The 26,196-nt window shown below is 43.8% G+C and overlaps 2 protein-coding genes and 2 long non-coding RNA genes across 4 annotated transcripts in view; 1 reads left to right on the forward strand and 3 right to left on the reverse strand.

Annotated features, from left to right (window-relative positions):
• TIMP3 (TIMP metallopeptidase inhibitor 3) overlaps nucleotides 1–18,924 on the reverse strand; it is a 37,476-nt gene extending 18,552 nt beyond the window's left edge. The window contains exon 1 of the mRNA XM_003202351.5: nucleotides 18,530–18,924. Within this exon, the coding sequence (XP_003202399.1) occupies nucleotides 18,530–18,653 (124 nt within the window). The 5' untranslated portion in view covers nucleotides 18,654–18,924. The remainder of the gene's footprint in view (nucleotides 1–18,529) is intronic.
• The window catches only part of SYN3 (synapsin III), a 202,139-nt gene that overhangs the window by 86,991 nt on the left and 88,952 nt on the right, over nucleotides 1–26,196 (forward strand). The window lies entirely within an intron of this gene.
• On the reverse strand, nucleotides 8,634–18,523 carry LOC146545322 (uncharacterized). The gene is made up of 2 exons (XR_014884244.1): nucleotides 10,242–18,523; nucleotides 8,634–9,751 (listed from the first exon to the last, which is right to left on the reverse strand). It is a non-coding gene; the product is annotated as an uncharacterized LOC146545322 (long non-coding RNA).
• The window catches only part of LOC146545323 (uncharacterized), a 31,117-nt gene continuing 25,601 nt past the window's right edge, over nucleotides 20,681–26,196 (reverse strand). The window contains exon 4 of the long non-coding RNA XR_014884243.1: nucleotides 20,681–21,386. This is a non-coding gene — a long non-coding RNA (uncharacterized LOC146545323). The remainder of the gene's footprint in view (nucleotides 21,387–26,196) is intronic.

Genomic DNA, 26,196 nt, shown 5'->3' on the forward strand with positions numbered 1-26,196 from the left:
CTGCAGAATTCTTAGCCTCTGAGAGCTTGTTGGCAAAACAAATCGAATTTTCTCATTTCTAACACTGCAAAACAGGAGTGATGCACTTTCATGCAAGACTGATTGCATCAGACCTCCCATCACTTCAAAAAATTATAAACTGCTCTAGAAGGGCTTTTCCTACTTGGGAAAAAACTAATCCTCCCAATAAGACCATAAATTAAAGATGCAAGGTTGCATGAGACAAGCAGGACTTGGGTTGCAGATGGCATTTATCCTGTAGTTTATTCACTGGATATAATTTTTAATATGGCATCAGTAACAAGCACTTTATGCCCTCTCTGTATTGTGCCACTCAGCCTATGCAAGTCTAAGCAGATTGCCTTTGAAATACGTCAGGATTGGAGAGGCAGAGAGGTCTCTCTTATATAACAAACTGCAACTTCAATTTTAGACCTTTCATACTGGTTACTATATCTGATATTGTTGAAAGCTCTCAGCTACCCAGCACTACATCCAGCTCCTGCTAGCTCCTTTGCTTTCCCATCATACGCAGGTAGTCTGTTTAGAGGACAGAGGAAAGATTGAAAGGAGGAGAAAGAAAGAAGGGATTTAAAATGCATTTCCATCCAAGTAGAATCCTTAAGATCTATATGCGGATAGTATGTTTCGTACCAAGTGAGACTAGCTTCAGGAAATACTTGTGATAAACACAGAGAAGCCAAAGCTGGGGGGGGAAACAAACAAACAAAAAAAAACTCTTGGTTTTATTAGCTGTTACACCTACTGAAGTCAGGGAAGCCAGGCAGGACCAAGAAATTAGCTAGTACAGGCAGAGCATAGCTAGTTGGGGCATAAAAGTTACATGCATCACTAAGTTAAACTCACTCACTTGCGTCAACACCAAGTTCTAGGTTTGCTAAAAATGTAAGCAAATAGCATTGCTGCAGGCTGCAGAATGACTGTGTACTACAGTTTCAGAATCTTCTGGCAAAATAAAATGAGGAACCAAACACACTCTTGTGGACTAGCCACTTTGCTGCCTCCTTTTTTTGGCATGCTTTTTCCTCCTCTTCCTCCTGCCCCTCTTCTCCCCCACCCCTCCTTCCACCTAAACAATTAAGTAGTTACTGGCAGATGAATTCAGTCTAGGCAGTAGCTGAGTGACAGAATGAAGGAAGAAAGAGTGAGTGGAGGAAATGAAAGGAGCCCCCCATGAACAGAGCACAGCACAGCAGCACCTTGCCATCCTCTGTAAGGGATGTTCTCAGCAGAATACACTCTACCTCATTTTCTGTCACCAACAGCTACCAAAGAAAGAACTGCTTTCAGCCAAGGTTGGCAGTGTTGGAAGAAAACCAACATGCAAATGCCTTTCCAGAGCCAACTTACAACAAAGCATAGAAATAACATGCATGTGACTCAAAGCTGGTCAGGCAATGCTCCACTCAAAACACCTTTTCCATTTTCTTTTGGTCTGCGTAAGATCTGGGCAGTAAAATGTAACTCAGTCCTCATTTCTAGATCAAGTACTTCTAGACACAGTATATGAAGGGCAAGAGGAAGCTGAGCTGAGACAGGCAAGGCTTTGGCTTCTCAGAGCTCTTTGGAAGCATTCAAAGGAGCCATAAGTCTAAGTGTTCCACTCAGAGAATATGGCAGAGTTGAGGTGAGACCAATTAGGGGCAAATGGAAACCATATGTGGTTTTAATAAAACAAGGAGCTGGAGTGCATGGCTTACGCTGGAGGAACATTTACTGCCTGAAAGGAATGTGCATCTGGCATTGATCGTTTCCCAACCCATCAAGTGAGCTGTAACATGGAAAGCAAATTGGAGCGTATGAAGAGAGATTAATTGCCTGAAGAAGTACAGTTAGGGGAGCAGCTAAGAAGGAAATGTGTCCTTTGGCTGTGATTTAGTGATATGGTTGCAAGTGAGACTGATCTTGCATTTCCACAGATCATGATCAGGAGAACAAACTACAAAGAACAAGTGTTAGAGTGACTGAAGTCGATTGCGAGGTACTTTAAAGAACCTACTATCATAGAAACCCCATTTCATGTCACACAGAGTAGACTCTTATTCTCAAGGTAATGGGCATTATTGAAAGAATAAAGTACTACTGATCCTAAGCAAGGGTAACACAGAGTGCTCAAATGGCACAGAGTTCCTGAAGGGGAATGTGGTTGTTTTTACTTGTACCTCAAAACACGTAGATGGGAGATCTGAGGCTGAGGGGGCAGTGCAGATATGCCCTTTTTTCCCTTTTTTTTTTTTTTCTTTTTGATGGCAAATTTCTTAAGACTTTTCAGTTCTGCTCTGAAAGAAAAGTCTTTGGCCTGCAAAGCTGCAGATAAGCTGCTCTGCTGGGATACAGTCGCTTCTTTTGCAAGCTGTTGTGTTGCAGCTTGTTATCTGGTTCTCAGAACCAAACCACTATCTTCGGCAAGCAGGAAAGAGACTACTCAACAGACATCAGAAGGCAAGAGAGAAAGAGAGATGCCCTCATCCAGCACTGAACCACATATACAGTGTTAAGTCTTCCTTAATCCCCTGTGCAACCCAAGAATGCGCTACAAATTCTCAACCAAATGGACCAACTGGAGGAAGAAGAGGAGGAAGGAGAGTCCTGTAAAAAAAAAATAAAACAAAATACAATAAAAGAACATCTGAAAGCAGTTTTCTTCTGCACTTTGGAAAGCAGGCAGCTCTGACAGCCCACGTAAAGCTTTCAAAACAGGGAGTATCAAAAGCCACAGGCCTGGACACTCCCCGCCGCAGTGACTTACTTCAGAGGACTTCTTCCTTCAGCACCTCGGCTGGCTGGGACGGGTGCCAGGCTCTGCAAGGAGGCCACACTCTGCCGATCACATGGTTTACACTCTATTTTGCACGTAGAGCTAGGGAGGAAGAAGTGCTCGGGAACATGTATAGATTTCAAGGGTACTGGGTGGGCCTGCAGATTCCTTCCTACATTAGAAAACTTGCATTAAAATGATAGACTAAGCAGCTGTCCATGCCAAAGAGGTATACATATTTAACCAGGTCAGGTCTATAAGTGCTGCTCTGCTGTTCTTATTGGCACAGGACCTTACAGGACCTAGTATTGAGCCTGCTGGATGCTGGGATTAAACCTGCATTCAGTTTCTGCTATCAGAAGCTACTACCTTTGCCCTATACTACATTATAGTATAAACTGTTCAGAAGCCGACAGCTACCATAGACCGTTCATAGACATTGGACATACCCATGACATAGTTCTGGTTTATCATAACGTTTAAGGAATTTAGTAATCACCCATCTTAAAAATCCATTATCTAACCACAGCCACTGACAGTAGGGATTAAATCTTTGAGCTTAGCTACATTAAGAATTTTGTCCTGAAATCCTGACACCATTTAAAAACAGGGTGCAGCTCTCAGATCCTCATTCAATGTTCATTATAACAAGTGGACTTCCTGCACCCTGAGTCAGCCCCACATTCCAGAACTCCCATTTCAGCCACAGTCAGACTGACTACAGGTCAAGGTCAGGACACTCCATGCTGGCCAGCTCACCCACCTGGCCAGGAACTGTCCAGGATCCCATAGGGTACCTCGTGTTCCAGAACATCAAGCTTCGGTTTGATCCATCAGAGGGACACCAAGGTCCAAAGAGACTCAGCATAGATTTGTTTGGGGAGTAAGGTAGTAAATAAGTAATAGGAGAGTGATATGAGACAGCTCATGAAAGAGGTAATGAGATGGCCTGGAAGTCTAATAGCACCCGTAAGCAACAAGTGACTACATGAATAACAATTAATGCATGCTGTACATCCGCTGGCTTTGAAGACTCAGGATTTCACCTATGCACAGGTGCAAATTATTGGCAGAAGAGAGAATAGACAGACACCAGCCAGTTACCTTTTTTTCTTCAGAGCTCAGGAACTTGCTCACTGCCCTACTGACAGACTGACCAGATTTGCTCCTTAGAGACCATGGCAGAGAGACATAGTATAGCCACCTTGTTCTTTTATTACTTTCTTCATCAAAGGGAATTTTAATCAAAAATTCATGTTTGCAGACAGCCCAAAAGGCTCTTTGTAGAACAGATTTCCAGAAGTTGTGCTACTACCCTGACAACCTGGCATTCCCTATGAAATACTAATGAGATACAGCTTTTGGCTAGACTTCTGCAGGCACAGAGAACACACTCAATAGTTAGTAGTGCCTGCCCCACCACCAATTGCTGTCATTATTTATTTATTTTTTTTAACACAAATTCAAGACTAACACAGTGTTTTATCCCTCGTCAGTATTGCTGATCAATGCTTTTTAGGGAAATGCTCAAGTCTGACCATTCAAACCTGATGTAATTCAACTGAAATTAACCTACCAGTCAGTTAGCTTGCCAGTGCTACTGGAGTTATACAGCTTTATAGAATGGCTTAAGTTGGAAGTGATCTTGCAGATCCCTGAGTTGGAGCCCCCTGCCATGGGCAGAGTTGCCAATCACTAGATAAAATATTCTGACCCCAATCTTTCATTAAGCTCCGATTTGGGTGAGCCAAGTCTGCATTCTGCTATCATTTCTTAGGCATTCAGGTAACTTCTTGGGAAGAAAAAGTAAAGTGCCATAAGACATGGATGATTAGCCCTTTCACAGACACCTGGCACAGTGATTGCTATTTCTGAAGGCTGTAAGGCTCATTAACTGTTTTGAGAGGCAGACGTTCTCTGGACACTTCCCTGCTGAATGTTTACAGATAAGGGTAATCATTTCCAGGGTACACACCAGGCCTGGCTGCTTCCTGCCTCTGCAGGGCTCTGAAACGCAGCTGTAAGAGGGCTCTATTGCAGTGAAGTCATGAACCTGAACTAACCTCTCAGGAGCCAGCTTGTAGAGCTTTGCTTAAGCTCACACCTGGAACACAGGTGTAAGCAACCTTCAACATTTTGACAGAGAAATAACTGAGAACAGGAAGGGAAATGCCTCGTTTCAGCCCATTGGCAGCAGCACAGCCACAAACTTCTTTGTTCATTAATGCAGCAAACCCACGGAAAGCTGTCTACTGCAAAGGAACGAAGTGAAAGGTGGGTACGTGTGGACTAAAGAGAATCCTCAGCACTCAGGAAAAGCAAATTGTAAGCCCAGAGGACCAATGACCCGGAATCTCTCCCAGCTCGAGGGGCAGCACGTAACCTGATCAGAATTTCCAGAAGGGAAGGCTGTTACTGTTAAGCCATCAGGGATAGGGCTGGTAGAAATGGTTCTGGAAACGCTTTTTCCTGTCAGGAAATATGGTTTTACTTAAGTCACAAATTTATAAGGAAAAGGATCAACTTCAGGAAAAAGAAAAAAAAAAATATCCTCAAAAATGACTGAAACTTATTTTCATTCTGAATCAGCATTTCTCTTCAATTTCACTCAACATCTAAATGTTAACGTGACACCTCTGTTCAAAACAGACATCTTAAATTAACCCTTCAAAACACTAGTTTCAGATGCATTGGAGGATCTCTCTTTTTCCCGCCAAAATTCCATTCTGAAGACTTCTTTATTTTCATTTTTAATCTCATTTCATTCTGAATAAACTTCTACCACTTCAAAATTCTTTACGGAACAGAAACCCCAATCCTCTCCAACACGTGCCTGGATTCCTCCTTCTCTCTATTAATCAGAGGTGACAGCAACAAGCTCTAATGACAGAAGCAAGAGTACCTTCCATTCTTCTCCTCATTTTTCAGAAGCCACAAGTAACAAATTCATACCACTGAGAGCTGTGGGTATTTCTTTTCAAGAAGTAAACTCACTATCCCTTATGATCGCATAAGGTATCTAAACTAAAATGAGCACCCAACATGAAAGATCAGTCCTTTAATAGAGTGTGCCAATAAAAGCCTGTCAGCACTACAGACCGTAAGTGAACGCGGACATACTAGAGCTATCTTTAAAAAAAAACACTCAGGACACCACAAACACGGTGATTTAACCTGTTCCTCAAGCAGAGCACTGAGCTGCTGAATGCCTGTTCTTCGAGACTGCAGGCAAGTCAACTCTGACAAGTGTCTTCCTATTCTCTTTCTGCTTCCTAGCTGTTCCCAACATTTTGAAGCAGTATTGTGTGATTGCTGCTTCCTGAAGCCTCTTCCTTCAACTGGACCCAGTGGGAATCTTGCCTCTGATTTTTAGCAGAGCAGGATCAGGCCCTAAATAAGTAGTGGTGGAATCCTCAGACTTAGGGACTGAACAGCTGCGTCTGCCCTTCCGAAAGAAGAGGGAAAAGTTATTCCTGCAGCTGTTTTCCCCTAAGTGCCTTCACTCCAAACTGTAACAGGATTGGAGGGAGGGGGAGAAGGTGGAATTTTAATAACCCATTAAAAAGGAGTACGGGCCATTGCGCAGCAGCTCTTTCAGTTCTACTCAAGCAGGGTCACTGATGCCAGGCTCAGACAGCCCTAAGGGCACGGGAAAAGTCGTCTTCTTGTTTTCACATCTCATTCACAGAACGGATAATGAGGGGGAGGGAGGAATCAGCTTTTGGGTTAATTAGCACCATGAACAGACAGTTGCATTGTCATTAAAAGTTCAAGAAGTCATCGGGGTCATCACTGAACTGCAAGATGTACACACACGCACACGAGGCACACGTCTGAGCCTGGAGTCGTAGCAGCCTTGCATGGCTCTGATTTTCCACTACTCTAAGGGAAACTCTTAAGTTATAAGAAGAGTGAGCTGTTGTAGCTCTGAAGAGAAGCCAGAAGCACAAAAGCACTCCCTCTGAATGGTAGTTGTTCATCCCCCTTGGAATTGCTTAATTTCACACTTAATATACCAACTAAGAATAGTAAATGGCTTATTCCCCCTGAGAAAAATCAGAGGCTGAGCTTACCAAAGCATAGTTTCATCTCTGGTTCCAATGTTCTGTGGGATAAGCAGAGAAAACCAGAGTACCAAAACACATGATTTCCTTCCCCTGCTTCCTTCCACCAAGCAAGGAAGCTGAGGAACTGCCAGTGCATATTAGCAAAACCAGAAAACGAACATATATGGAAAATAATGAGAAGATAAAACTTCCAAAATGACATGGACTACCTTTAATAAGATTTGGAGCGCTGCTAGCCTCAGTCACGGTTTGGCTTAAAAACAAAACTAACAAATTATCCAACTATGCAAAACAGCCACAGATTGCTTTCTCACTGCTATAGTTCTCCGAGTAGCATTTTCTGGTAGGGGATCTCAGTGAAAACACACAAAAAGAAGAAAGTATTCCCCTCTTGCCTTCTGAAAGAGGAAAAGAAGTGGAACTTAAAGCCTTGAGTAGCAGAAGCAGTAGAGAAAGCAGGCTGACATCACCCGGTCCTGTCAGCTGTAGCTTTGCTGCCTACACTCTCAAGACAAAAATGGGGCTGACACTACTATCACTACAGCTACACCTCACAAAAACATGGGTCTCCTTTACTGGGTGAAAGGAACACAGATCCTGTTTGCTGTTGCTATTATACTGGCAGACAAATCGGATGCATGTAGCTCATGAATGTGTAGTTCCATTCTGAGCTTGCAGATTGCCAAGGGAAATTACTCCAGGAACACAGAAACTAGACTGATTTTTTTTTTTTTTTTTTAACCATTGTAACTGTTGATTCCCAGGCACATGAGTTGCTCAAAGCATAGAATTTCAGTATGCTTATGGCCATACAGCTTTTGTAGCAGTTCAGCAGGAGGTGTTCTCAGGAGGGAAAAATAGAATGGATAGAGTCCAAAATTCCAGTTCAGAGGGGAAACAACAGTCATCAGCATTTTGATTCTAACTGCTCGAGTTAGGACAGCTGCTGGAAGCTCTGAAGGATTTATTTCATCACCAAAGCAAACCCAAGTGGTCTACGTAGCAATCCTTAGAATACTCCTTTGAGCACCTTCCCTTCCCTCCAAGACTCAGAGTACTTTTAGGAACAAAAGCTGCTCTTACTGTATTTCACTGTGGTGTTAACCTGGTGAGGTTGCCTCAAATATATGGCAATAATGTTTCAGTAAGCACTGTGGTCAGTCTTCCCTGGTTGGTCCACATATGTGTAGAGGAATATGTGCTGGAAGGAACTCTATTATGGATGAACTTCATGGGGCTTGATGAACAAACACAGTCTGAAGAGAAACACGACTGCATCAGGTGTGTTAAAACAACCTGTTCTGTTTGCCCTCCTGCCCTTCCATCAAGAAGGCAGTCTAGCCAGAACGTGTGTAAGCAATGTTGTTGAATTCAGAAAGGGTAGCTTTGAACAGCACTAAGGACAAAGTTTACGTCAAAGGCCCAAGCTGTCATACTGCACAAAAGACAAACAGGAAAAGGTCTCTGTACAGTTTCTGGGGCTGGAGGAAAAGAAAGATCCAGCGCTTTCCTTTACCTCTTCTAACAGCCGTTAGCAACAGAGGAAATCACTCTTAGAGAAGGGCAATCCAAACCATATATAGAGATCCAGCATGGACAGGAAGGAACCTATTGGCTTGAAAACTTTCCGGTACTAGTGAAAGCTTTGTTTCCCATCCAGTCAAGCACACAGGTGCTGTCTCCTTTTATCAATCTAAACTATTTCTTCAACCAATTTAAATGAAAATGAAAGGCATGGGAAGAAAGGCCAGTAAGGACCAGCTTCCCACTTCGCTGTTCTGTTCTTGTTTTTGTTTTTTTGTTTTTTGTTTTTTGGTTTTTTTTTTGCTTTTTAAAGGCAGTCACTCTTTTGGAAAGGACAAATATCCTTGGCATCAAACACATTTGGTCCAATAGAGCCTTATCTCAAATAAAGCCCTTCATTGCTGTTGGATGCCTCAAGATAAGAAAGCGTAAATGGTAAATAATTCCCTCAAACCTACCACATTACCTCTCTTATAAAGGCTCAGCAGTTTTCATAACACTGTGAGCTGTACTCATGACTTCACAACTAGGGAGTAAGCGTAAAACCAAATGAAAATGACAAAAATAGCATTGCAGACTGTACAACAATCCCACGAGCCATTCTTCTGCCAGAGCACAGGCAACTGCACCCCACGAAACACACAACCCCATGTCTTCAGGGCTTTGAATCACATAACTCTGAAATCACAGCACCATCCCTGCAGAATCCTGCTAAGTCACACAACAGAGATGTAGGGCTTTGCAAGCACAAGGACCTACTATTCCTAGCATTGCAGATCCATAATTATTTGGTGTCAGAACAAAATATGAATAAATGCATAACTCCCATCTTGTGGGCCAAAAAGAGCAAACCAGAATACGCTGGGAATATCAAGAGAAAGCTGCATATTAGAGTGCACTTGGGAGGTAGATTTGACATTCACACAGATAACAAAACAGACTCTCCAGAGTTAAAATAACAAATGCCTTGAAAGAGTTTTGGAAGGAGCTTAAAACCGCAGGGTGTGAATCAATCTCTCTAACTACAAGGAATTAGGATGACAGAAGCGGTCAAGACTATCCCACATCAGGCTTCTGGGAGGTGTATTCTAACAGCACTGGAAATCCAGACTAGATGGATGACATCTCTGACTCACAATCACAATCAGGTTCTGTTGCAGCGCACTTGTTCCAAGTGGAAGGTGTAAACTGCAACCTACCAACAAGGGTCATTGGCTATTTGCCACCAGGTCTAGTTGAGTTTCTCTCCAGATGGATAACATTCCATTCAAACCTTCTCGTGATCATCCGGAGTCTCTCGAAGTGCCACCTAAGAATTCGGTCTGATGCTGTGGAATCCTCTACTTCTGTGCTTCTCTGCAAAGCTGCAAACTGTTATACACTGGAGAAAAGCAGGGCAGCTGTTTAATTCTATTGCACATACACTGTCTGTAAGAAGATAGAAGCAGACTTATTGAAGTCTCCTTTTTATCTTGATTCTCTAAGGAAATAACCAACTAAATCCTTAATCCTCCACTCCCTTGGGCACAAGAAGAAAGAAAAGGAAAAAAAAAAAAAAAAAAAGAAGGAGGGAATAGGTGCTACTCTTCATATTTACAAAAGTAAAACAAAGATCTTAAGAACCCATCTTGCCCTTACCCCCAACACAATCCTTGCAGCAGTGAGGTGCTGCACAGGAACTACTGCCCTTGTCTTTCCACACTTCTCCAGGTTGGTGATTTTGTCCCTGCAGGATGCTATGGCAGGGGGGCCTAGATTTTCTGGCTATGGAAACACTGCACGCAATGGCTTCTTACATGCCCCAGAGTTCATGTGACTTCTCTCTTTCTTGCTAGACTGGCCCTCTTCACCACTGCATTTATGGTACTCACTGATGCAACTGCGGTACTTTCCCATGAAGCGTGGTCTCTATGCTGGTATCGCTTGTTCCTTCTTAAGTCTCTCCTCCAAGCTCTCCCTTCTCGCAAATACCAGACATGTTCCAGCTTTAAGCTCTGTGCCATATGCAGTTTATTACTTACTGCAATAAACTGTTTACTCAGAAACAGGCCTGCATTCCCTAGTCCAGAGGTGAGAGAGATAAACAAGGAGGCTGTGTCAGTCTTAAAGGTCTCCCTCCATTTGCTAAGAGAAATTCAAAGCAGAGGACCCAGCAACCCCACACGTGCCAAGGGCTGGGCTGCAGGCCGTTCTGTTCCTCAATCCCCTTTAATCTGCAGCGTGTGTATCCCTAGGCTGATAAAAGGCAGGAAGATATTTATAGCAGTGTCAGACCAGGCAGGAAGTAGGAAACTGGGGCGGGTATTTGGAAAGCATATAAAGGGATCCAAAGAGCAGGGCTGGCCTGGAACACCTTCCCCAGAAGGACACAGAGCTAAAGGAGAAGAGCCAGGGGAACAGATATCCTCTGGCTCTCTTCTCCCCTACCTGTTGCCTTTTCAGGACCAGCCATTTCCCGTTTTTCAAAGTCAAGTGAAAGTTTTCCATTCCGTGGTTTTCCTGTCTTGGTACAAGTAAGCACTTTTTTGTTTTCCCTAAATATTTTAACTGTTTGGAGACCACGTCCAAAACCATTTCACTAGAGGAAGGAGGTTCCTATTTACAGTTGACTCAAAAAATCTGAGAGAGCTGATTAAACCTCAGGGGAGTGAGACCTTTGCTTGCTCCTGCATCCCCTGTGCAGGAGGGATTGAACTTGCTGTCTGAACAATTGCTCCAGTGCTCTTCCACAGAAATAAAGGCTAACACAATGCCAGCAGGCCTCCCTGCAAGGCTGCACTGCAGTAACACCCATTACAGAGGGAAACACTGAGAAAAGGAAACAGATGATAGAGTGCCAGTACTATAATTACAATACAGCACGAATTAAAACTCCTATCTCTCAGCCTAGGCCAGCAGGAGCTTTGGACATTTTGAACATGGCCCTGTGAAACAGAAGCATTCCCTTTTCCTATGTGCTGTTGTAGGATTATTTATTTTTAAATGAATCACCTGGGGGCAATAGTAATAATGCATTACCTTCACACTGCTGCACCTGGTATAGCTGCTGCTGTCTGCGCAAGTATTGTGTAAACGCAGCACAACTTATACCTGCTTTGCTGAGGTACCAGTGATCATGCAGGTCAGGAAAAACCCAGGCCTTTATATGCCAAAGTCAAGGAAGTAAGGAGGGAAAAATCTGTGGGATCATTTTTTTCAGCCTTGGGCTCTTCCCATATAAGCTTGAAACCAGCAGGACTACAGTACCCAGCTACTTTAACAACAGATGAGCAACTAAGAAAGATCATGGATTTTTGATTAGTGTACATTTTTGTCCAGAATCCGTAACTAACAGGTCCTAATGATAGCAGTGAGTTGGGCTGCTACTGCCTGTATATGAAAAGTATTTTTAGACAACATACTATGTTTGGTTCGATATCATTTGCTTCTCTTAAAGTGTAATCTGCATCACTTTCAAACTATACTCTATTTTCCCTACAACTCACCTGGGGGAAGAAAAAAAAAAAAAAGAAAGAAAAAAAAACCATATACTTTCAGTTTTTTTTGAAGGAACTTCCCCTACATAGGGACTTCTTGAAAGCCTAAGCCTTGCTCGACAGCCAGAAACAAATGTGCTACAAGCTGTTAGAGCTCAGTCAGTAGACCACTGGATTGTTTTATGGGGGCTCTATTGCCTACTTTTTCACTTCAGCAGTACTTCCATACAGTCCTTTTCCCTTTTCCAGTAACCCTTCTTTCCTCTACTCTAAGAGTACTCTTTGAAGGGTCGTCTTCTCCTTTGTCTCTGAAATACCTTTCCCATTACAAGTTCCCAGTTGAGCCTATTGCTGCAACATCCTCCTCCCTCATCAGTAACAATGATGAACTTTTTCAGAGCCCAAGTCCATGGACACAGACCGCCATTTTCCCAGTAGCAGAACCCAAGACCCTACCCCTGAGTTGACAACAGCCTCCCCAAGCACTGCTCTATCCTGGTTCTTGGTAGATTTCAGTCCCAGGAAAGACACCCCAGATCAACTCCTTCCTTCCTGAGATAAAAATGCCATTCTATATCTTAGCCAAACCAGTGCTGACATTTGAAGAGGTCTGATGGTATTTTTTGCATACATGTCTCTCTATTTAACTTGTTTTATTGTCTGTATACTGTTTCTAAGGGCTGAAATTGCCCTCTGGAAAGGTCTTGTATAAACACGAGAAGGAATTTGGACTATTCATAGTCAACATTTATTTTACCAGCATGAAACTCAAGAGATTTCTATCTTGTTTCCAAAAGACTCATAGAATCTTTTCAAGCTGGCAGAAACACTGAATAAATAGAATAATCAGGGTTGTGTAAAACTACTTGCATTTTTATGTTATTAGGCATTGTCAGTTAATGCACTATATCTTCAGTCTGGTCACTCAAAGGAACTACTTCACGTTACAGTAGGAGGTTAACTGTTGTGATTATTATTTTTTTTTAATTGTAATAGTTTTATGCACTCTAGTGTTTGTAACATTCCTCTTAGAAACTTGAAACCATCAACTGAAATCCATCTCTGATAAAAGCCACTGAAATGCTGTTGAGACCAGTGGCATTACACCTGCTTTATGTAAGTTGAAAGTACGATGTTGGTCCAGCATTCCCTTTCCATATTGACGACCGGGCCAGATTTAGAACTAGTATAAGAGGGTATAAATCCATCTAACTCACCTTGGTCTTGCCTAATATGTTCAAACAGCAGAAATTTGAAATTCACATGCTTCATGTTTACTCACTGTCGTGTTAATCAACAAAGGAATTAGTACACTAGTTTATAGCCTTTTCTCAAGTTATTCCAAAGCAAGTCCAATTTAACCCCAGATTTAAAGAAGCACTTATCCCACTAGGGCAAAATAACACTGGTAGCAGAGTCACCAGTAGGCAGTTTCAATACACTCTTTCAGACATCCATTTTAAAGAAGAATCCTAGGTTTTAACAAAGCCCCAGCAGCAAGCAGCCCTCCTCTGTGCCTTGAATGCTCAGATGTAGAGGGTTATTATGAAGGCAGGCCTTCAGGTCTGCTGCTGGCAGTAAATGCTCAGTGGCTCAAAGTTAAGGAAAAGTTGAGATGGTCTTAAATAGCTCCCAATACAGTCAGTTGTTTTGGTCAATTCCTCATTCAGAAGTCTATATAGGAGTAGTTAGCTTAAAAGCAGTATCAATCTATTAAAGTTACATCAGTAAAATTCCACATATCACATGCAGAGGTCCTTCAGAGGTTTTGATGAGCTTGAAGGTCAACAAACTCTGTATTTGCTTAACTAATTAGTGCTTGAAGGCCCAATTACCTTCTCACATCTATTGCACTACTGTCTTTTCACCACTAACATTTATTTCCAATCAATAACATCATGTGAAAAAGGAAAACATACCCTTAGAGTCTAGAGTAAGGATACTCATCGCTAAAAGGAAACTCACCCCAGGCAGTAATAGGGCTGAAATAGGGCCCTCAGCTTAGTTCAGCTCAGAGCTAGCAAGCATAGCACACTCAGCCTTGCCTACTAACTCACAGCAATCTGTCCTCTCAAGTTTATTAGCTCTTATGAACTTCCATCCGGTGCAGACAGTGGAAGTTTCATTTAATGACAAGACCTCCTGCACAGACGACATGGACTCCTTTTCTTGGGGAGCGTGCTTGGTTGAGCTATGTAAGAGCACCAGATGGTGCTGGAGCTGTTTGGAAAAAGAAATATGTCCTCAGTCAACATTGTTACAAGGAAAAATTAGGTTTTCATGTTAGCTTTAACATTCAGTTATGGCCAAGGTGACTCACCAAGTGCTCCTCCTGAAGATTTTTGGTCCCACTGTGACTGTTGTGAGGCCCCACCTGGAGTACTATGTCCAGGCCTAGGACTCCCAGTACAGGAAGGATGTGGAGCTCTTAGACCAGGTCCAGAGGAGGCCACTAAGATGATCAGAGGGCTGGAGCACCTCTCCTATGAGGAAAGGCTGAGGGAACTGAACTTGTTTAGCTTGGAGAAGAGAAGGCTCCGGGGAGACCTTATTGTGGCCTTTCAGTGCTTGAAGGGAGTGTATGAACAGGGAGGGGAACAGCTGTTTACAAGAGTGGATAGTGATAGGACAAGGGGGAATGGTTTTAAACTGAGACGGGGGGGGGGTTAGGTTAGATATTAGGAGGAAGTTCTTCACACAGAGAGTGGTGACACACTGGAACAGGTTGCCCAAGGAGGCTGTGGATGCCCCATCCCTGGAGGCATTCAAGGCCAGGCTGGATGTGGCTCTGGACAGCCTGGTCTGGTGGTTGGCGACCCTGCACATAGCAGGGGGGTTGAAACTCGATGATCATTCGTAATTGTGTTCACACCAGCCTGCTTCTTCTCAGAAAGGCTAGAGGAGCAGTTGTCAGGTAGAGTTCTCTGGAACAGGTGGGAAATCAGCAGAAATAAGAATTTAAAAGGTATCTACATAAAGCAAGGAGCTCTAAGACTCAAGGTTGGAACATCTGACTCTCAGGTCTTGGTGGAGTTGCTTCCTGCATGAAATCTGGAGTAAACACATGCAATAGTAACAAGACACCAAAGGAATCTTATATAATATTCTGCACCAAATCTTCCAAACAGTGCTTTCCATCACGTAATTTTTTTCTTAATATTTGCACTTGGAGATGGAACTAGCTACACATCCCAGAAGGTCACCTCTTTGCTCAAGTAGAGCAGGATTTACTTTAACTGCAAATAACCATAAAAAGCAGTAAATAAGAAACTTGTATTTCCATCTTTCCCATTTTCCAATAGGATCACCAGTTTACAATGGTGATCTTTCTGTCAGAAGACAAAACCAGGCACAAAGAACACCATCTTTCACCATGGTCTTGAACATGGACATTGGAATTCCATGTAAGTTTAAAAAGTTCCTCAATTTCTTTAAGATCTCATATATGATCAAGTTGTTCTGCATCTCTCTTCTAGTTTTCTAACAAAAAGGTAGAATGATTGTAAAGAAAACCTATGAAAGAAAAAGAGCTGGTTTTCAAGGGGTATGGCACAATGGAGGGATGAATGGCATCCTTCACACCAAGGGAATCCAAGAGCTTGCCAACTCCAGCTTAAACAAGAGTGAGGCTATTTAGAAAGCAGAGGGGCACTAATCACAGCTACCCTTGCTGAGACATTTCTTCCCCCAACACATCCTATAGAAAAGAATGTTACTCCAAACTCCTTTGAACTTTTAAGAGACAGCTAGTACTGCCATAGCTCTTTCTAGTATATGCACAAGATGAAATTGAGATAAGTGTGGAATGGAAAAAGTACTCTATTTATCATTCATAGGGTGGTTTGTAAAAATCCAGCCTGCAATTTCACATGCTTTTCCTTTTTTTGAAGGGGATGTTGGGGGGAAAACTAGGGAGGAGGCATTTTTCCAAACCTGCGAATGCAACGTTCAGCAGCCAAGCTGAAAAGTTCCTGCTGCTCCTGCAAAAAAAGGACAAACAAGCCCTTTTCATGTCAGCTATGTCCTGCTGGAAATGTCACGGCTTTGTCACAATGGAACAAAGCATGCCTGGTGTCTGTTCTTTCAAAAGGTCTCTTAATTCAAACAAAAGAAAAATATTCACATCTGGAAGGGGTCGAAGGCAGGGGGTGGGAGGGGAGGAAGCAAAGTTCAGATGGCATGTCATAGGATTGCTGTTTGTCTAATTATTGTACTGTCTGTTCTGGCACTTATTGATCCAGTTAAAGAAAGAAAGCCAGGAGTTAAACAATTTTTTTATTGATTGACCTCAAGGGGTCAGATGAGACACCTCTTCACTTTTGCTCTCTTCATCATTCTGAAACATTAAGACTGAGAAAAAAAGACCCTTTTTAATCAGTCTGGGAGTGGTTTCTCTTCTTTATTTTTTAGAGGAAGAAAATAGAATTGTTGTGTGAGCTTGCTTTAAAAAGCTCACTTTGACATGCATAGGACGTACATCCTGAAGGGCTGCCCTTTCCAATGGGTTTATTTGAGCATCTGTTTTTGCAGAGATTAAAGCCTTCTAATGACTGCAGAGCTGGGAGGCTGTATCAGAATTGAGCCATGGGAAAATCAAAATCTAAGTGTCTAGTGATGTGAGATCAGAGGGGAAGAGAATAAACTTGAGAGTAGGACTTCACTGGCTAGGCTCAAAAAGCTAACAGCAAGACTTTGTATTAGTGCTAAACTCTTATCTCCTTCAGCATTCGGGGCTTCCAAAGATGAAAAGCCTCTCCTAGGCTGCCACCTAGCTAGTTAATTCCTTGTATTGTTTCAGGAGCTATTTTAAAACGCTCTTCTGCTCCAGCCCTTACAACATTGACTCCTCCCTTCTGAGCCGGTATTTTGTCAGGAGTTTCAAGAGCGATAAAAACTTGCTGCCAAGTCCCTTTCTTCCTTGCAATGTGTTTTATAACCCAGCGTGTAGTTCAGTCTGTCCAAACACTACACCAGTACACTGCCACCAGTTTCCATGGAAATGGTTAACTCCTTCACAGCCAGAAGGCTTTAACACGCTTTTTGCCATGAAGAACATGACAACGTGCACTAAGATCAACCTGCAGAAGCACTGCATTTTCCAACAGTTCTGGCAAATTTAGCAAAGGATTTTGCTTCAACCTATCACACCAAATTGCAGTCTTAACCAAACTTGCATTTAAGTCATCCTATAACATGAGCTGCTCTCTTCCCACATGCATCTCAGCATTACCATCGTGTCTGAAGGCATGATGACCCCACTGACATCAACTTTCTGAATGCCACACACCTGTGAAAAAGCAAAGGCATGAGACACAAGGACTCCAGAATAGACAGACGGGAGATGAAGGAAGATGACTTTGAACTCAACCAGAAGCCAGAGTAGCAAACAGGAAAACTTCCTGCCCTAAAGTTGAGGAGTGCTGCTGTATGAAACAATACAGTTTATTCTGCTCCTAGTCATTACACATTGACAAAAATACACTGGCATCAATGTGCATTCATTACAAAAACTTATTTAATATCAGTTTTCTTAAAAATTAAGTTGACTGAAAAACTACCCCTAATCTACTATACCATGACCTAAGCAGAGCACCAAAGGAGATCTCCCAAAATACAGCAAAGGAAGGACATATGCTATCAGCAGCTTTAGCTGTGGAACAGTGGGTTCCCATCCTTACTGTCACAAAGGACAAGCTCCCTGACAGCTGCCACTTGAGTGGCACGCTTGTTAACCCAAACTGAAAAACAGAGGCAGAAATACGGATATTCAACAGAACTTTCAACCGCAGTTTCCTGGAAGGATTCCCCACTCTAAAACTATTCTACAAATATTTTCCAGGCTCTCATCACTAAGGCAAACAGAGCCTTTCCAGCACTTTTAACATGTAATGTTTTCTTCTGGCATTCAGACACTCTACAGAAACGAGAACTGAACAACCAGACACAGCCACAGCTTTTGCACAGAAGAGCCAGTAAGTTTGGCTAAAAGCAAAGTCACTGGCAGGGTTTGTAGCAAGAACTGTACTCTGACTTCCAAAGGAGCCACCTGGAGGATTTCCCTGCAGACTCCGCTTGGGGTTGGTGACAAGTGGGAACCAGCAGCCCCCCCATACACCGCACTACTACAACAACCGATGGAGGTGCAGGAAAACTCCATGCACACACTCTGCTCACAGCTGCCGAGGTGACAGCCCTTGCGGACTGTCAGGAGGACACGTGTCCAGCTGTAGCTCAGAGGACACCACTGATGGGTTTCGTACTTTTTGCCACTTAGCAAACAGCAACCGTATTTGGCTAAGCAGTCTCAGCTACAAACAAAATAGAGAACTTGGACGAAGAGGTAATGGAAACTCTAGTCCCGAGACAGCTCGTGTGTCCCCTACCTCACGTTCGCGCAGGGCTGACCGTAGGGATGCTCAACCCTACAGCAAGGGGCACCAAGCGAAGCGCTCCATCTTTCCAAAAACATCCGCGTCCACACACTTATGAGAACACCCCACGAAGACACAGCGTCCCAAAAACACCCGTCCCTGTCTCCCCAGCACTCTCCGCTGCCGCTCCCGACCGCCCTCCCCCTCACCCCACGCTAAGGGAGCCGTGCGGGACGCCCCACGGCAAGGCGCTCCCTCCCGCCCCGCAGCGGGCAGGTAGCAGCCCCGCAGCCCTGGGACGGAGCCACTCACCGATGTCGGAGTTGCAGAACGCGTCCTGCGGGTGGATGGGGACGCAAGTGCACGCCTCCGCCACCAGGTCCCGCAGGCTCCAGCTGCACAGGAACACGGCGAGGAAGCCGAGCCACGCCGTCATGCTGCCTGCCCCGGGGTGCGCTTCGAGCTGCAGCCGCTGTTCTGTTCGCCTGACTCGAGCCTCGCCTGCTCGCAGCTCGCTCGCTCCCTTCTCACACCGCCTCACTCTCGGCCTCGGTAGCGCAGCCCTCGCTCGGCGGCACGGAGCGAACCCGAGTGCGCAGCGCTGCACGACTGAGCGGGGCTGAAGCGAGCCGAGCTGTGCCGCGCTGCCCGGTGCGCCGAGTTATAGCCTCGATCGCGCCCTCTCGGGCTCCGGGGGCGCCGCCGCAGCCGACCAATAGGAGCCCCGCATTACCTCATCGGCGGGAGAGGCCAGCGGGACGGGGCGGGGCGGCGGCCGCGGCTTCAGCGCCTTATACGGAATAGAGCGGGGAGCGCCGCGAGCGGGAGGGAGTTGGGTCGGTGGCGCAGGTAGGGGCCCCAAGGGAATAGTGTCCCTGAGGGGAAGTGCCTCGTCTCCATGAGGAGAAATCCTCAGTTCGGCGTGGGCTGCGGCTTGTAAAAATGAAAACATTCGAACCCCTGAGTTATCCACGACCGCCTGCACGGCTCTGTCCCCGCGCAGTCCCGTCCGCCCCAGTCACGCTCTGCCTCCCCTCACGAGAGGAAAGAGGCGCCTCAGACGCTCGTGGAGTTGCTTTTTGCTCGCAGAACTCGGAGTGTTTCTCTCTCAACCATCTCAGTTGGCTGTAAGCTGACTTTTGGCTGCGGGAGATGGAAGGAAACGGCACTGCGAAGGATTTTCAGGAAGCGAGTGGAAAGCAGCACCTCACCGCTTTTCCTCCTTCAGTAAGCAGCAAAAGGAGGATGGGGAGAGGTCCTAGCTGAACCCTTTGCTCGGATGGTGTCCTGTGGCCCTCCATCCTGCCCACGTGCCCCTTCTCCTGCCTCCCCACCACTCGTTCTTCTCGGGATGGCAGTCAGCAAGGGCTCGAGCTGGGGAAAGCAGTGTTATATCTACCCAGACACTCCCAGTGTTTAATCTCAAAGTGTATTTTAGCAGAGCAGCTTTAGAGGAATTTATAGAAAAGTCCTGCTTGTTTTGTTTTCCCTTATCCCCTTTTGGAACAGTACATTTCTATCAGCCGGAGAAATGTAAATGTTATAGTAGAGCTGGGGCAGCAAGGAAGGAGATTGCCAGCTGCAGGATGCAGACAGCCTTATTATCCTGCAGAGGGGACTGAGGGGTGATTAATCACTGTATCAAACCAGTGTATGTAATGTCAGAGTACTTTCCACGGGGTTTACAAGATTTAAGCATGTCTAGTTATAAATGATGCTGGTATTAAAGGCCAGGGACCAGCTGTCCTAAATTTCTAGTCAGCTAAGTCCGTAGATTTACAATTCTGCTCCATCTGGGTGAACCACAGTCTGCCTACACCTTTTCTTTAATCATACCACCCCTATAAAATTAAAGCATCCAGTCTGGTGGATACACAGGCTCTCATTTAGGGCATAGGTATACAAAAGATTGAAGATGGGTGCTGCTAGTGGGTATCAAAATAAAGCAAACAGCAGAAGTCATAGAATCATAGAATATCCCAAGTTGGAAGGGACCTATAAGGAACATCAAATCCAGCTTCTGGCTCTACAGAAATGTAGGTTCCTCTCCTTGCTGTGACACAGACAGCCTGTGTGACAGTTTCACCTCACTGTGCTTCAAATCCCAGTCTGTGTAATTGGAGTAATGGTGATGGAGCTTCATAGGAATGTGTGCTAGCGAATGCAGTGAAAAAAATCCGATGGTGTTGAGGTGATAACAGGTTATACAGGTACACATGAATCAGGACATTAAACAGGACATTAGATGTAGGCATGCTAGTGTCAGAATAATTTGGATTCAAATTGCAATATGAGAAACCCATGCAAAAAGCTCATTAGGTATTTGGGCTGTCAGTTCCATGTACTAGGACTGGGGTTGAACCTGTCAGATTGGGCTGTCACTTCGATCTCACTGAGTGTAAACAGGGAACAATTCCACTGACCTCAGCAGAGAAACAGAAGAAAAATGAGGTGTGTCTGGCACTTTCATTTTTTCTTTATTGTTGTTAAGAAGTTTGATATCACCAACATCATGATGCACCTGATCTATCAGCATCTCAGATCAGTACCTGAGAGAAGCAGAATTATTCCATAATGTGACACTGGTGTAAATAAGTGAAACTTTGGCCCCCACACAACTAGATTATAATCACAACTCCAGCACCACCTGTCCAAATAGATCCTCTGAGAAGGTTTCTTCATGTCTGTAATAACACCTCTCCGGTGTGTTCCGAGGACTAACAAGCTGAATACTTTATAATAAGCTTTGAAGATGCTGGGTGTTGCGTAAATGCTGAGTGCCTGTAATGCGCAGACACGGGACACATCCAGAGGAGACTGAAAAACAAACCCTTCACTCACCCTGCTTTCTGCAAAGATAGAAGGAAGAGGGCTAAAAGTTACTGAGGTTCCTTCCTTCAGGCATGGCAGTAGCTTGTTTACACTGGGACTGACCAAGCTTGTTAAAGTAAAACCAAGTTTGTGCTGATTACAGGAACTAGTTAACTTTTCAGATGTAACCCAGTGAAGTAATCTGCAGTTACTTACCATGCTGAAAAGGAGTGCTGCAGTCTGACGTAGTGGCAAGGCACAGCTGTTTAGAATTTAGCTGTTTAGATGCTCAGGTTGTCTGTGTGTCATGGTGAACCACTGTCTTCTCTGTTGCAGTTTGAGAGGTGTGTACCTGTGTCTGAACAGGAAGGACTTAGCTCATTTGTCTGCTTTTTTGACACCTAGATATTCCATTTCAAAGAGTTGAACTTTCCTTTAGTAGTAGGGATGCAGGATACTATGCAATAAAACAGTCCAGTAGGACTGGATATTGTGCAATAACGGTATTTATTTGCCACTTAGCATACACAGAAATGAGAGTGCTTTATCTTTGTAAATCACAGGTAAATAGTATTCAGGAAAGCTCAGTCTGCCTGTGGCCTGCTAGGAGGCCTCTGTTAAATCATTTTACCTGCTTATACATTATTTTCCTCATAAGTAGAGCTATTATGTATTATCCTCTGATTGTATCTATTAGATGTTCAATATTAGCCTCTCCGCTTTGAGCCCTATCATTAAAATACACTCTAGAATAGCCAGGAAAGAGTTCTGTTTGTTTATTTATATGAGAAAATTTTGATATGTGGTCAAAGTAACACAAAGTCAATTAAGGAGCTGAAAGGAAAACTCATTCTGAGTCCCTACCCTATGCCCTGTCTGTGTGGGAGTAACTGCAGAGGGAAAAACAAAATTAACTAGCATTTGGCTCCTTTGGCTAGACAAAACTTTAAGCCTTATACGGCCATTAAAAACATAGCAAGTAAAGAAAGAGAAAATAAGGACCTTGATCTTCATATGAGAAAATTAGAGTTCACATTTGATTTATGTCACCAAATAAAGAAATCTATGTTATTTCAGTCCACCACCAAGAACACACTGTTGAACACAATTAAGGAACTCTCTGCTTTACTGGGCAGCCACACCACTTCATGCTGTGATCTTGTCGGATCCCACAAGCTAAGCATGACTGGGCTGGGTCAATAGTTGGTGTGAAATTTCCCAGGGAAAGCCATGTCTGCAGGTGTTGGCTGAGTAAAGTGGCATTCTCTCAGTCGTGCACGAATGTGTAGAGACAGTGCTAGGGGGCACTGCGCTGCAAGAGATGTTTGTGTCTCATGTTGATGAAGTTAAGTTCCTTGCAATATCTGAAGAATTCACTCTTCACGAAAGAAGCGATGTTAAGCTGAGTGTCTTGGTTAAGTGTAAGGAGAGAGAACTACATTCGTTTCCATACTTACTCATTGAAGAATACATCAAGAGCATAACTGCTAATATCATTTTCCTTCCACGAGTCCTGTTTGTGGCTGGAAAGGATCAGCCCAGAGATAGGCATAGAGGCTGGGATAAAATCACTTTGGGATGGTCCTTCAAGAGGCATAAAGTGTTGATGTAAATGAACTAAAGGCATATTCTCTTCTCTTCTGATCACCTTTCACAATGAACAGTAAGAGTTTCCAGACACTGGCAGAAAGCTGTTTCTGAACTGAAAAAAGTATCTGAATGTAATTAGTACAGAAGGGCTTAATCAAACTACAGGAAATTTGGGCCAACAAAAAAAAAAAAAAAAAAAAGAACAAAGAACAAAATGAACAAACAAAAGAAATAACACTCACTACCACCAACTTAAAAAACCCTGACACATGTAGTGCCCGAAGACAACCCAACTCCTCACAGAGCTCAGCTGGCTTAAACCAAGCAAAGCACAGATTAAGTCAGGAGAGTTCAGCCTGCAGTTCAAACAGTTCTACCACCTCTATGAACAGTACATTAATTTTAAATGTTACTGAACTGTGGGCATTTTTTTATAGATTGTCCATAGTAACTTGACTAGATCCATGGCTGTAGAGTCCTTCCATCAGCACTCCAAATTGTTTAGCTGCCAAGTTGCTTCATCTCGTCCTGAAAACCTTTTTTGAAGTTAATGACCCTCATATCCTTTACACCAGTTCAGCATCACACCCTGTAGAAGATGTCACTGCTCTTCTGCTTCTATATAGTAGGTAGGAAAGGACTTTTTAGACATGTAATGACCTCTTTGACAGCACACCCACACTATGTCATAGAATTATAGAATCATAGAATGGCTTGGATTGGAAGGGACCTCAAGGATGATCAGGTTCCACCACCCCTGCCATAGGCAGGGCTGCCAAATGCTAGATCAAGTACTAGATCAGATTGTCCAGACCCCATCCAACCTGGCCTTGAAAACCTCCAATGATGAGGCATCTACAACCTCTCTGGGCAATCTATTCCAGCACCTCACCACTCTCTCAGTAGAAAATTTCCCCCTGACATCTAATCTAAATCTTCCCTCCTTTAGTTTAAAAACATTCCCCCTTGTCCTACCACTATCCACCTGTGTAAAAAGTTGATTTCTCTCCTGTTTGTAATCTCCTTTTAAATATTGGAAGACCACAATGAAATCTCCCCACAGCCTTGTCTTCTCCAAGCTAAACAAGTCCAGCTCCTTCAGCCTGTCCTCATAGGAGAGGTGCTCCAGCCCCTGATCATCTTTGTGGCCCTCCTCGGGACCCTCTCCAACAGCTCCACATCTTTCCTGAGTTGGAGGTCCCACATCTGCACATGGTAATGCAGATAGTGCCTCACAAGGACAGAGTAGAGAAAGACAATCATCTCTTCTGATACGACTCAGGATACTGTTGGCCTTCTAGCCTGCAAGTGCACACGACTGGCTCCCGTTTTGTTTTTCATCTACCAGGACCCCTAAGTCCTTCTTGGCAGGGCTACGTTCAAGGAATTCTTCTCCCAGTCTGTATACATATCTGGGGTTACTTTGACCCAAGTGCAAAACTTTGCACTTTCTGTATTGAACCTCATTAGGTTTACATGGGCCCACCTTTTGAATTTGTCAGGGTGCTTCTGGATGGCATCCCTTCAGCCTTATCAATTGTACCACTCAGCTTGGTGTCATTAGCAAACTTGCTGAGGGTGCACTTGATCCCATCATCTGCGTCATTGATGAGGATGTTAAATACCAGTCCTAAGACAAAACCCTGGGGGACACTGCTTTTCACCAACTTGGACATAGAGCCATTGACCACAACCCTCTAGCTGCAACTTTCCAACCAATTCATTATCCAAATAGTCCGCCCTTCAAATCTGTATCTTTCCAATTCAGAGATAAAGATGTGGGAGGGAACCATGTCAAAGGCCTTGATATGTCCTAGGCAACCCTACTGAAATGGTCACACATTGCATTAACAAAAGATGCTCTTATTTCCTCATTATCTTTTTCTTTTTCTGAATGTCTGTTGTTGTGGTTGTTTTTTTTTTTCTGACTCTTCCCTTTGAGAAGACTTCTTTTTTTTTAATTATCATATTTACCATAATTTGTGTGTAAAAGAGGTTGGGAAAAAAAAACCTTCTCTGTTAATAACTGTTGTATCAATGGACTTCATCTGCTACTTAAAACAAGACGACTCTTTATTCAAAAATGTCTTTGATTCTATTTATACATATGACATTTTTTTATTTGATCTCTTTCTCTGAGGCTGCAGAGGAATTATGTCACCTTCCTGTCTGCAAGCCAGATGAAGGTAACACTATCCCATTCCCAAGCTTTTAATTAGAGATACACCATTAAACTTCCATCAGCTCTAACGGTTCTATGTTGTGTTTAATTCTCGTGGATCCTTTGCAGATTGTGCTTGCAGAGATCACCCAGTCTGGGAGCAGAACACAGGCACTGTGTGCCACCAACAGCATTGCATTATAAGGGATTGTTGAATATGAAATCACCCTCTCAGTAATGTGGGGATCCTCCCATCAGGCTGTGATGTGGCATCAGCTGCAGAAAGGTGACCAGGAAATATCTTCTAACAGCCTTATCGAGTTGAAAATGTTTCATGCACATGACTCCGCACTTTGGCCCCAATCCAGAAAAACACTAAGGCACGTGTTCGACTTTAAGCACACGAGATGGTCCACTGAAGTCAACAGGACCGTTTACATGCACAAAGTTAAATATAAGCTTAAGTGCATTTCTGGATTCGGGCCAAAGGGCTCGGTACCATGCAGGGTTCAAGCCAGGAGGCTGTGATTAGATGGTCTGACAGAGTCGGGGGCGGGGAACGGGATGTGATTTGCTTGGCTCTACCTGCCCATGCCTCATTCCAAAGCAATTAATTTTCTCTCATTTTTGTTTATAATAAGTTTTTCCATTTTTCTTGCTTTGCTTTCATGCTGCTGTAGCTATTCCCAAATTGAAGTTTTGTTTTGCTTTTAAACCCTTTCGAAACAGCATCAATAGCTTTAAGTGACTGAACAAAGAGATTTCAAATAGATGAGGTGCTTCAAATGGTAATAAGAGCTGGTGTTCACAGAGCTTTGGAGGCTGGCACTGAGAGGAGAGCGAGAGCGACTGAAAATCACTTTTCAGTTGTTCCTTTGTATGAACAGTTTTCTGGCTTATGCAATGCACAGTAATTAAAATGACTGAAATGCCTCACATTTTTAAGAGAGCTTTAAGGCAGCTCTGTGGCGTTGTGGCCAGCAGAGTTCACGAGCTGTAGATTTGTGACTGTAATCAAGGTTTGACATTTCTATCAGTGTAACTCAAAGAAGACAGTATCTCTGTTGAGGCCTAGGAGGGGAGCTTGAGGAGGAAGGTACAGACACAGAAAAACAGTAACATCTGGTCCCTTCACAGTTGCATGAACACCTATGGAGCAAGCTTTCCTTTCAGTGAAATGAGAGCCTGAAGGTTCGTGTGAATGTCAGAGATCCCATTGCTTTCCTTAACTGTAGCCTTATGTCCTGTCCAACTTCAAGAGTGGAACAGCACTTCCACAACCCTATTCGTCAGTGTAATGTCAAATACTCATCTTCCCCCTCCAATGTGCTGTACATTTCCATGAGGGAGGGTACTGGCTACTGCAATTGCTGGATGTATTTGTGGAGGGACAAATAACTGCCCAGTGTGAGCAAGG

Source organism: Meleagris gallopavo, chromosome 1 (genome assembly GCF_905368555.1).
Source record: "Meleagris gallopavo chromosome 1, MGAL_WU_HG_1.1, whole genome shotgun sequence".
NCBI classification, from domain to species: Eukaryota; Metazoa; Chordata; class Aves; order Galliformes; family Phasianidae; genus Meleagris; species Meleagris gallopavo.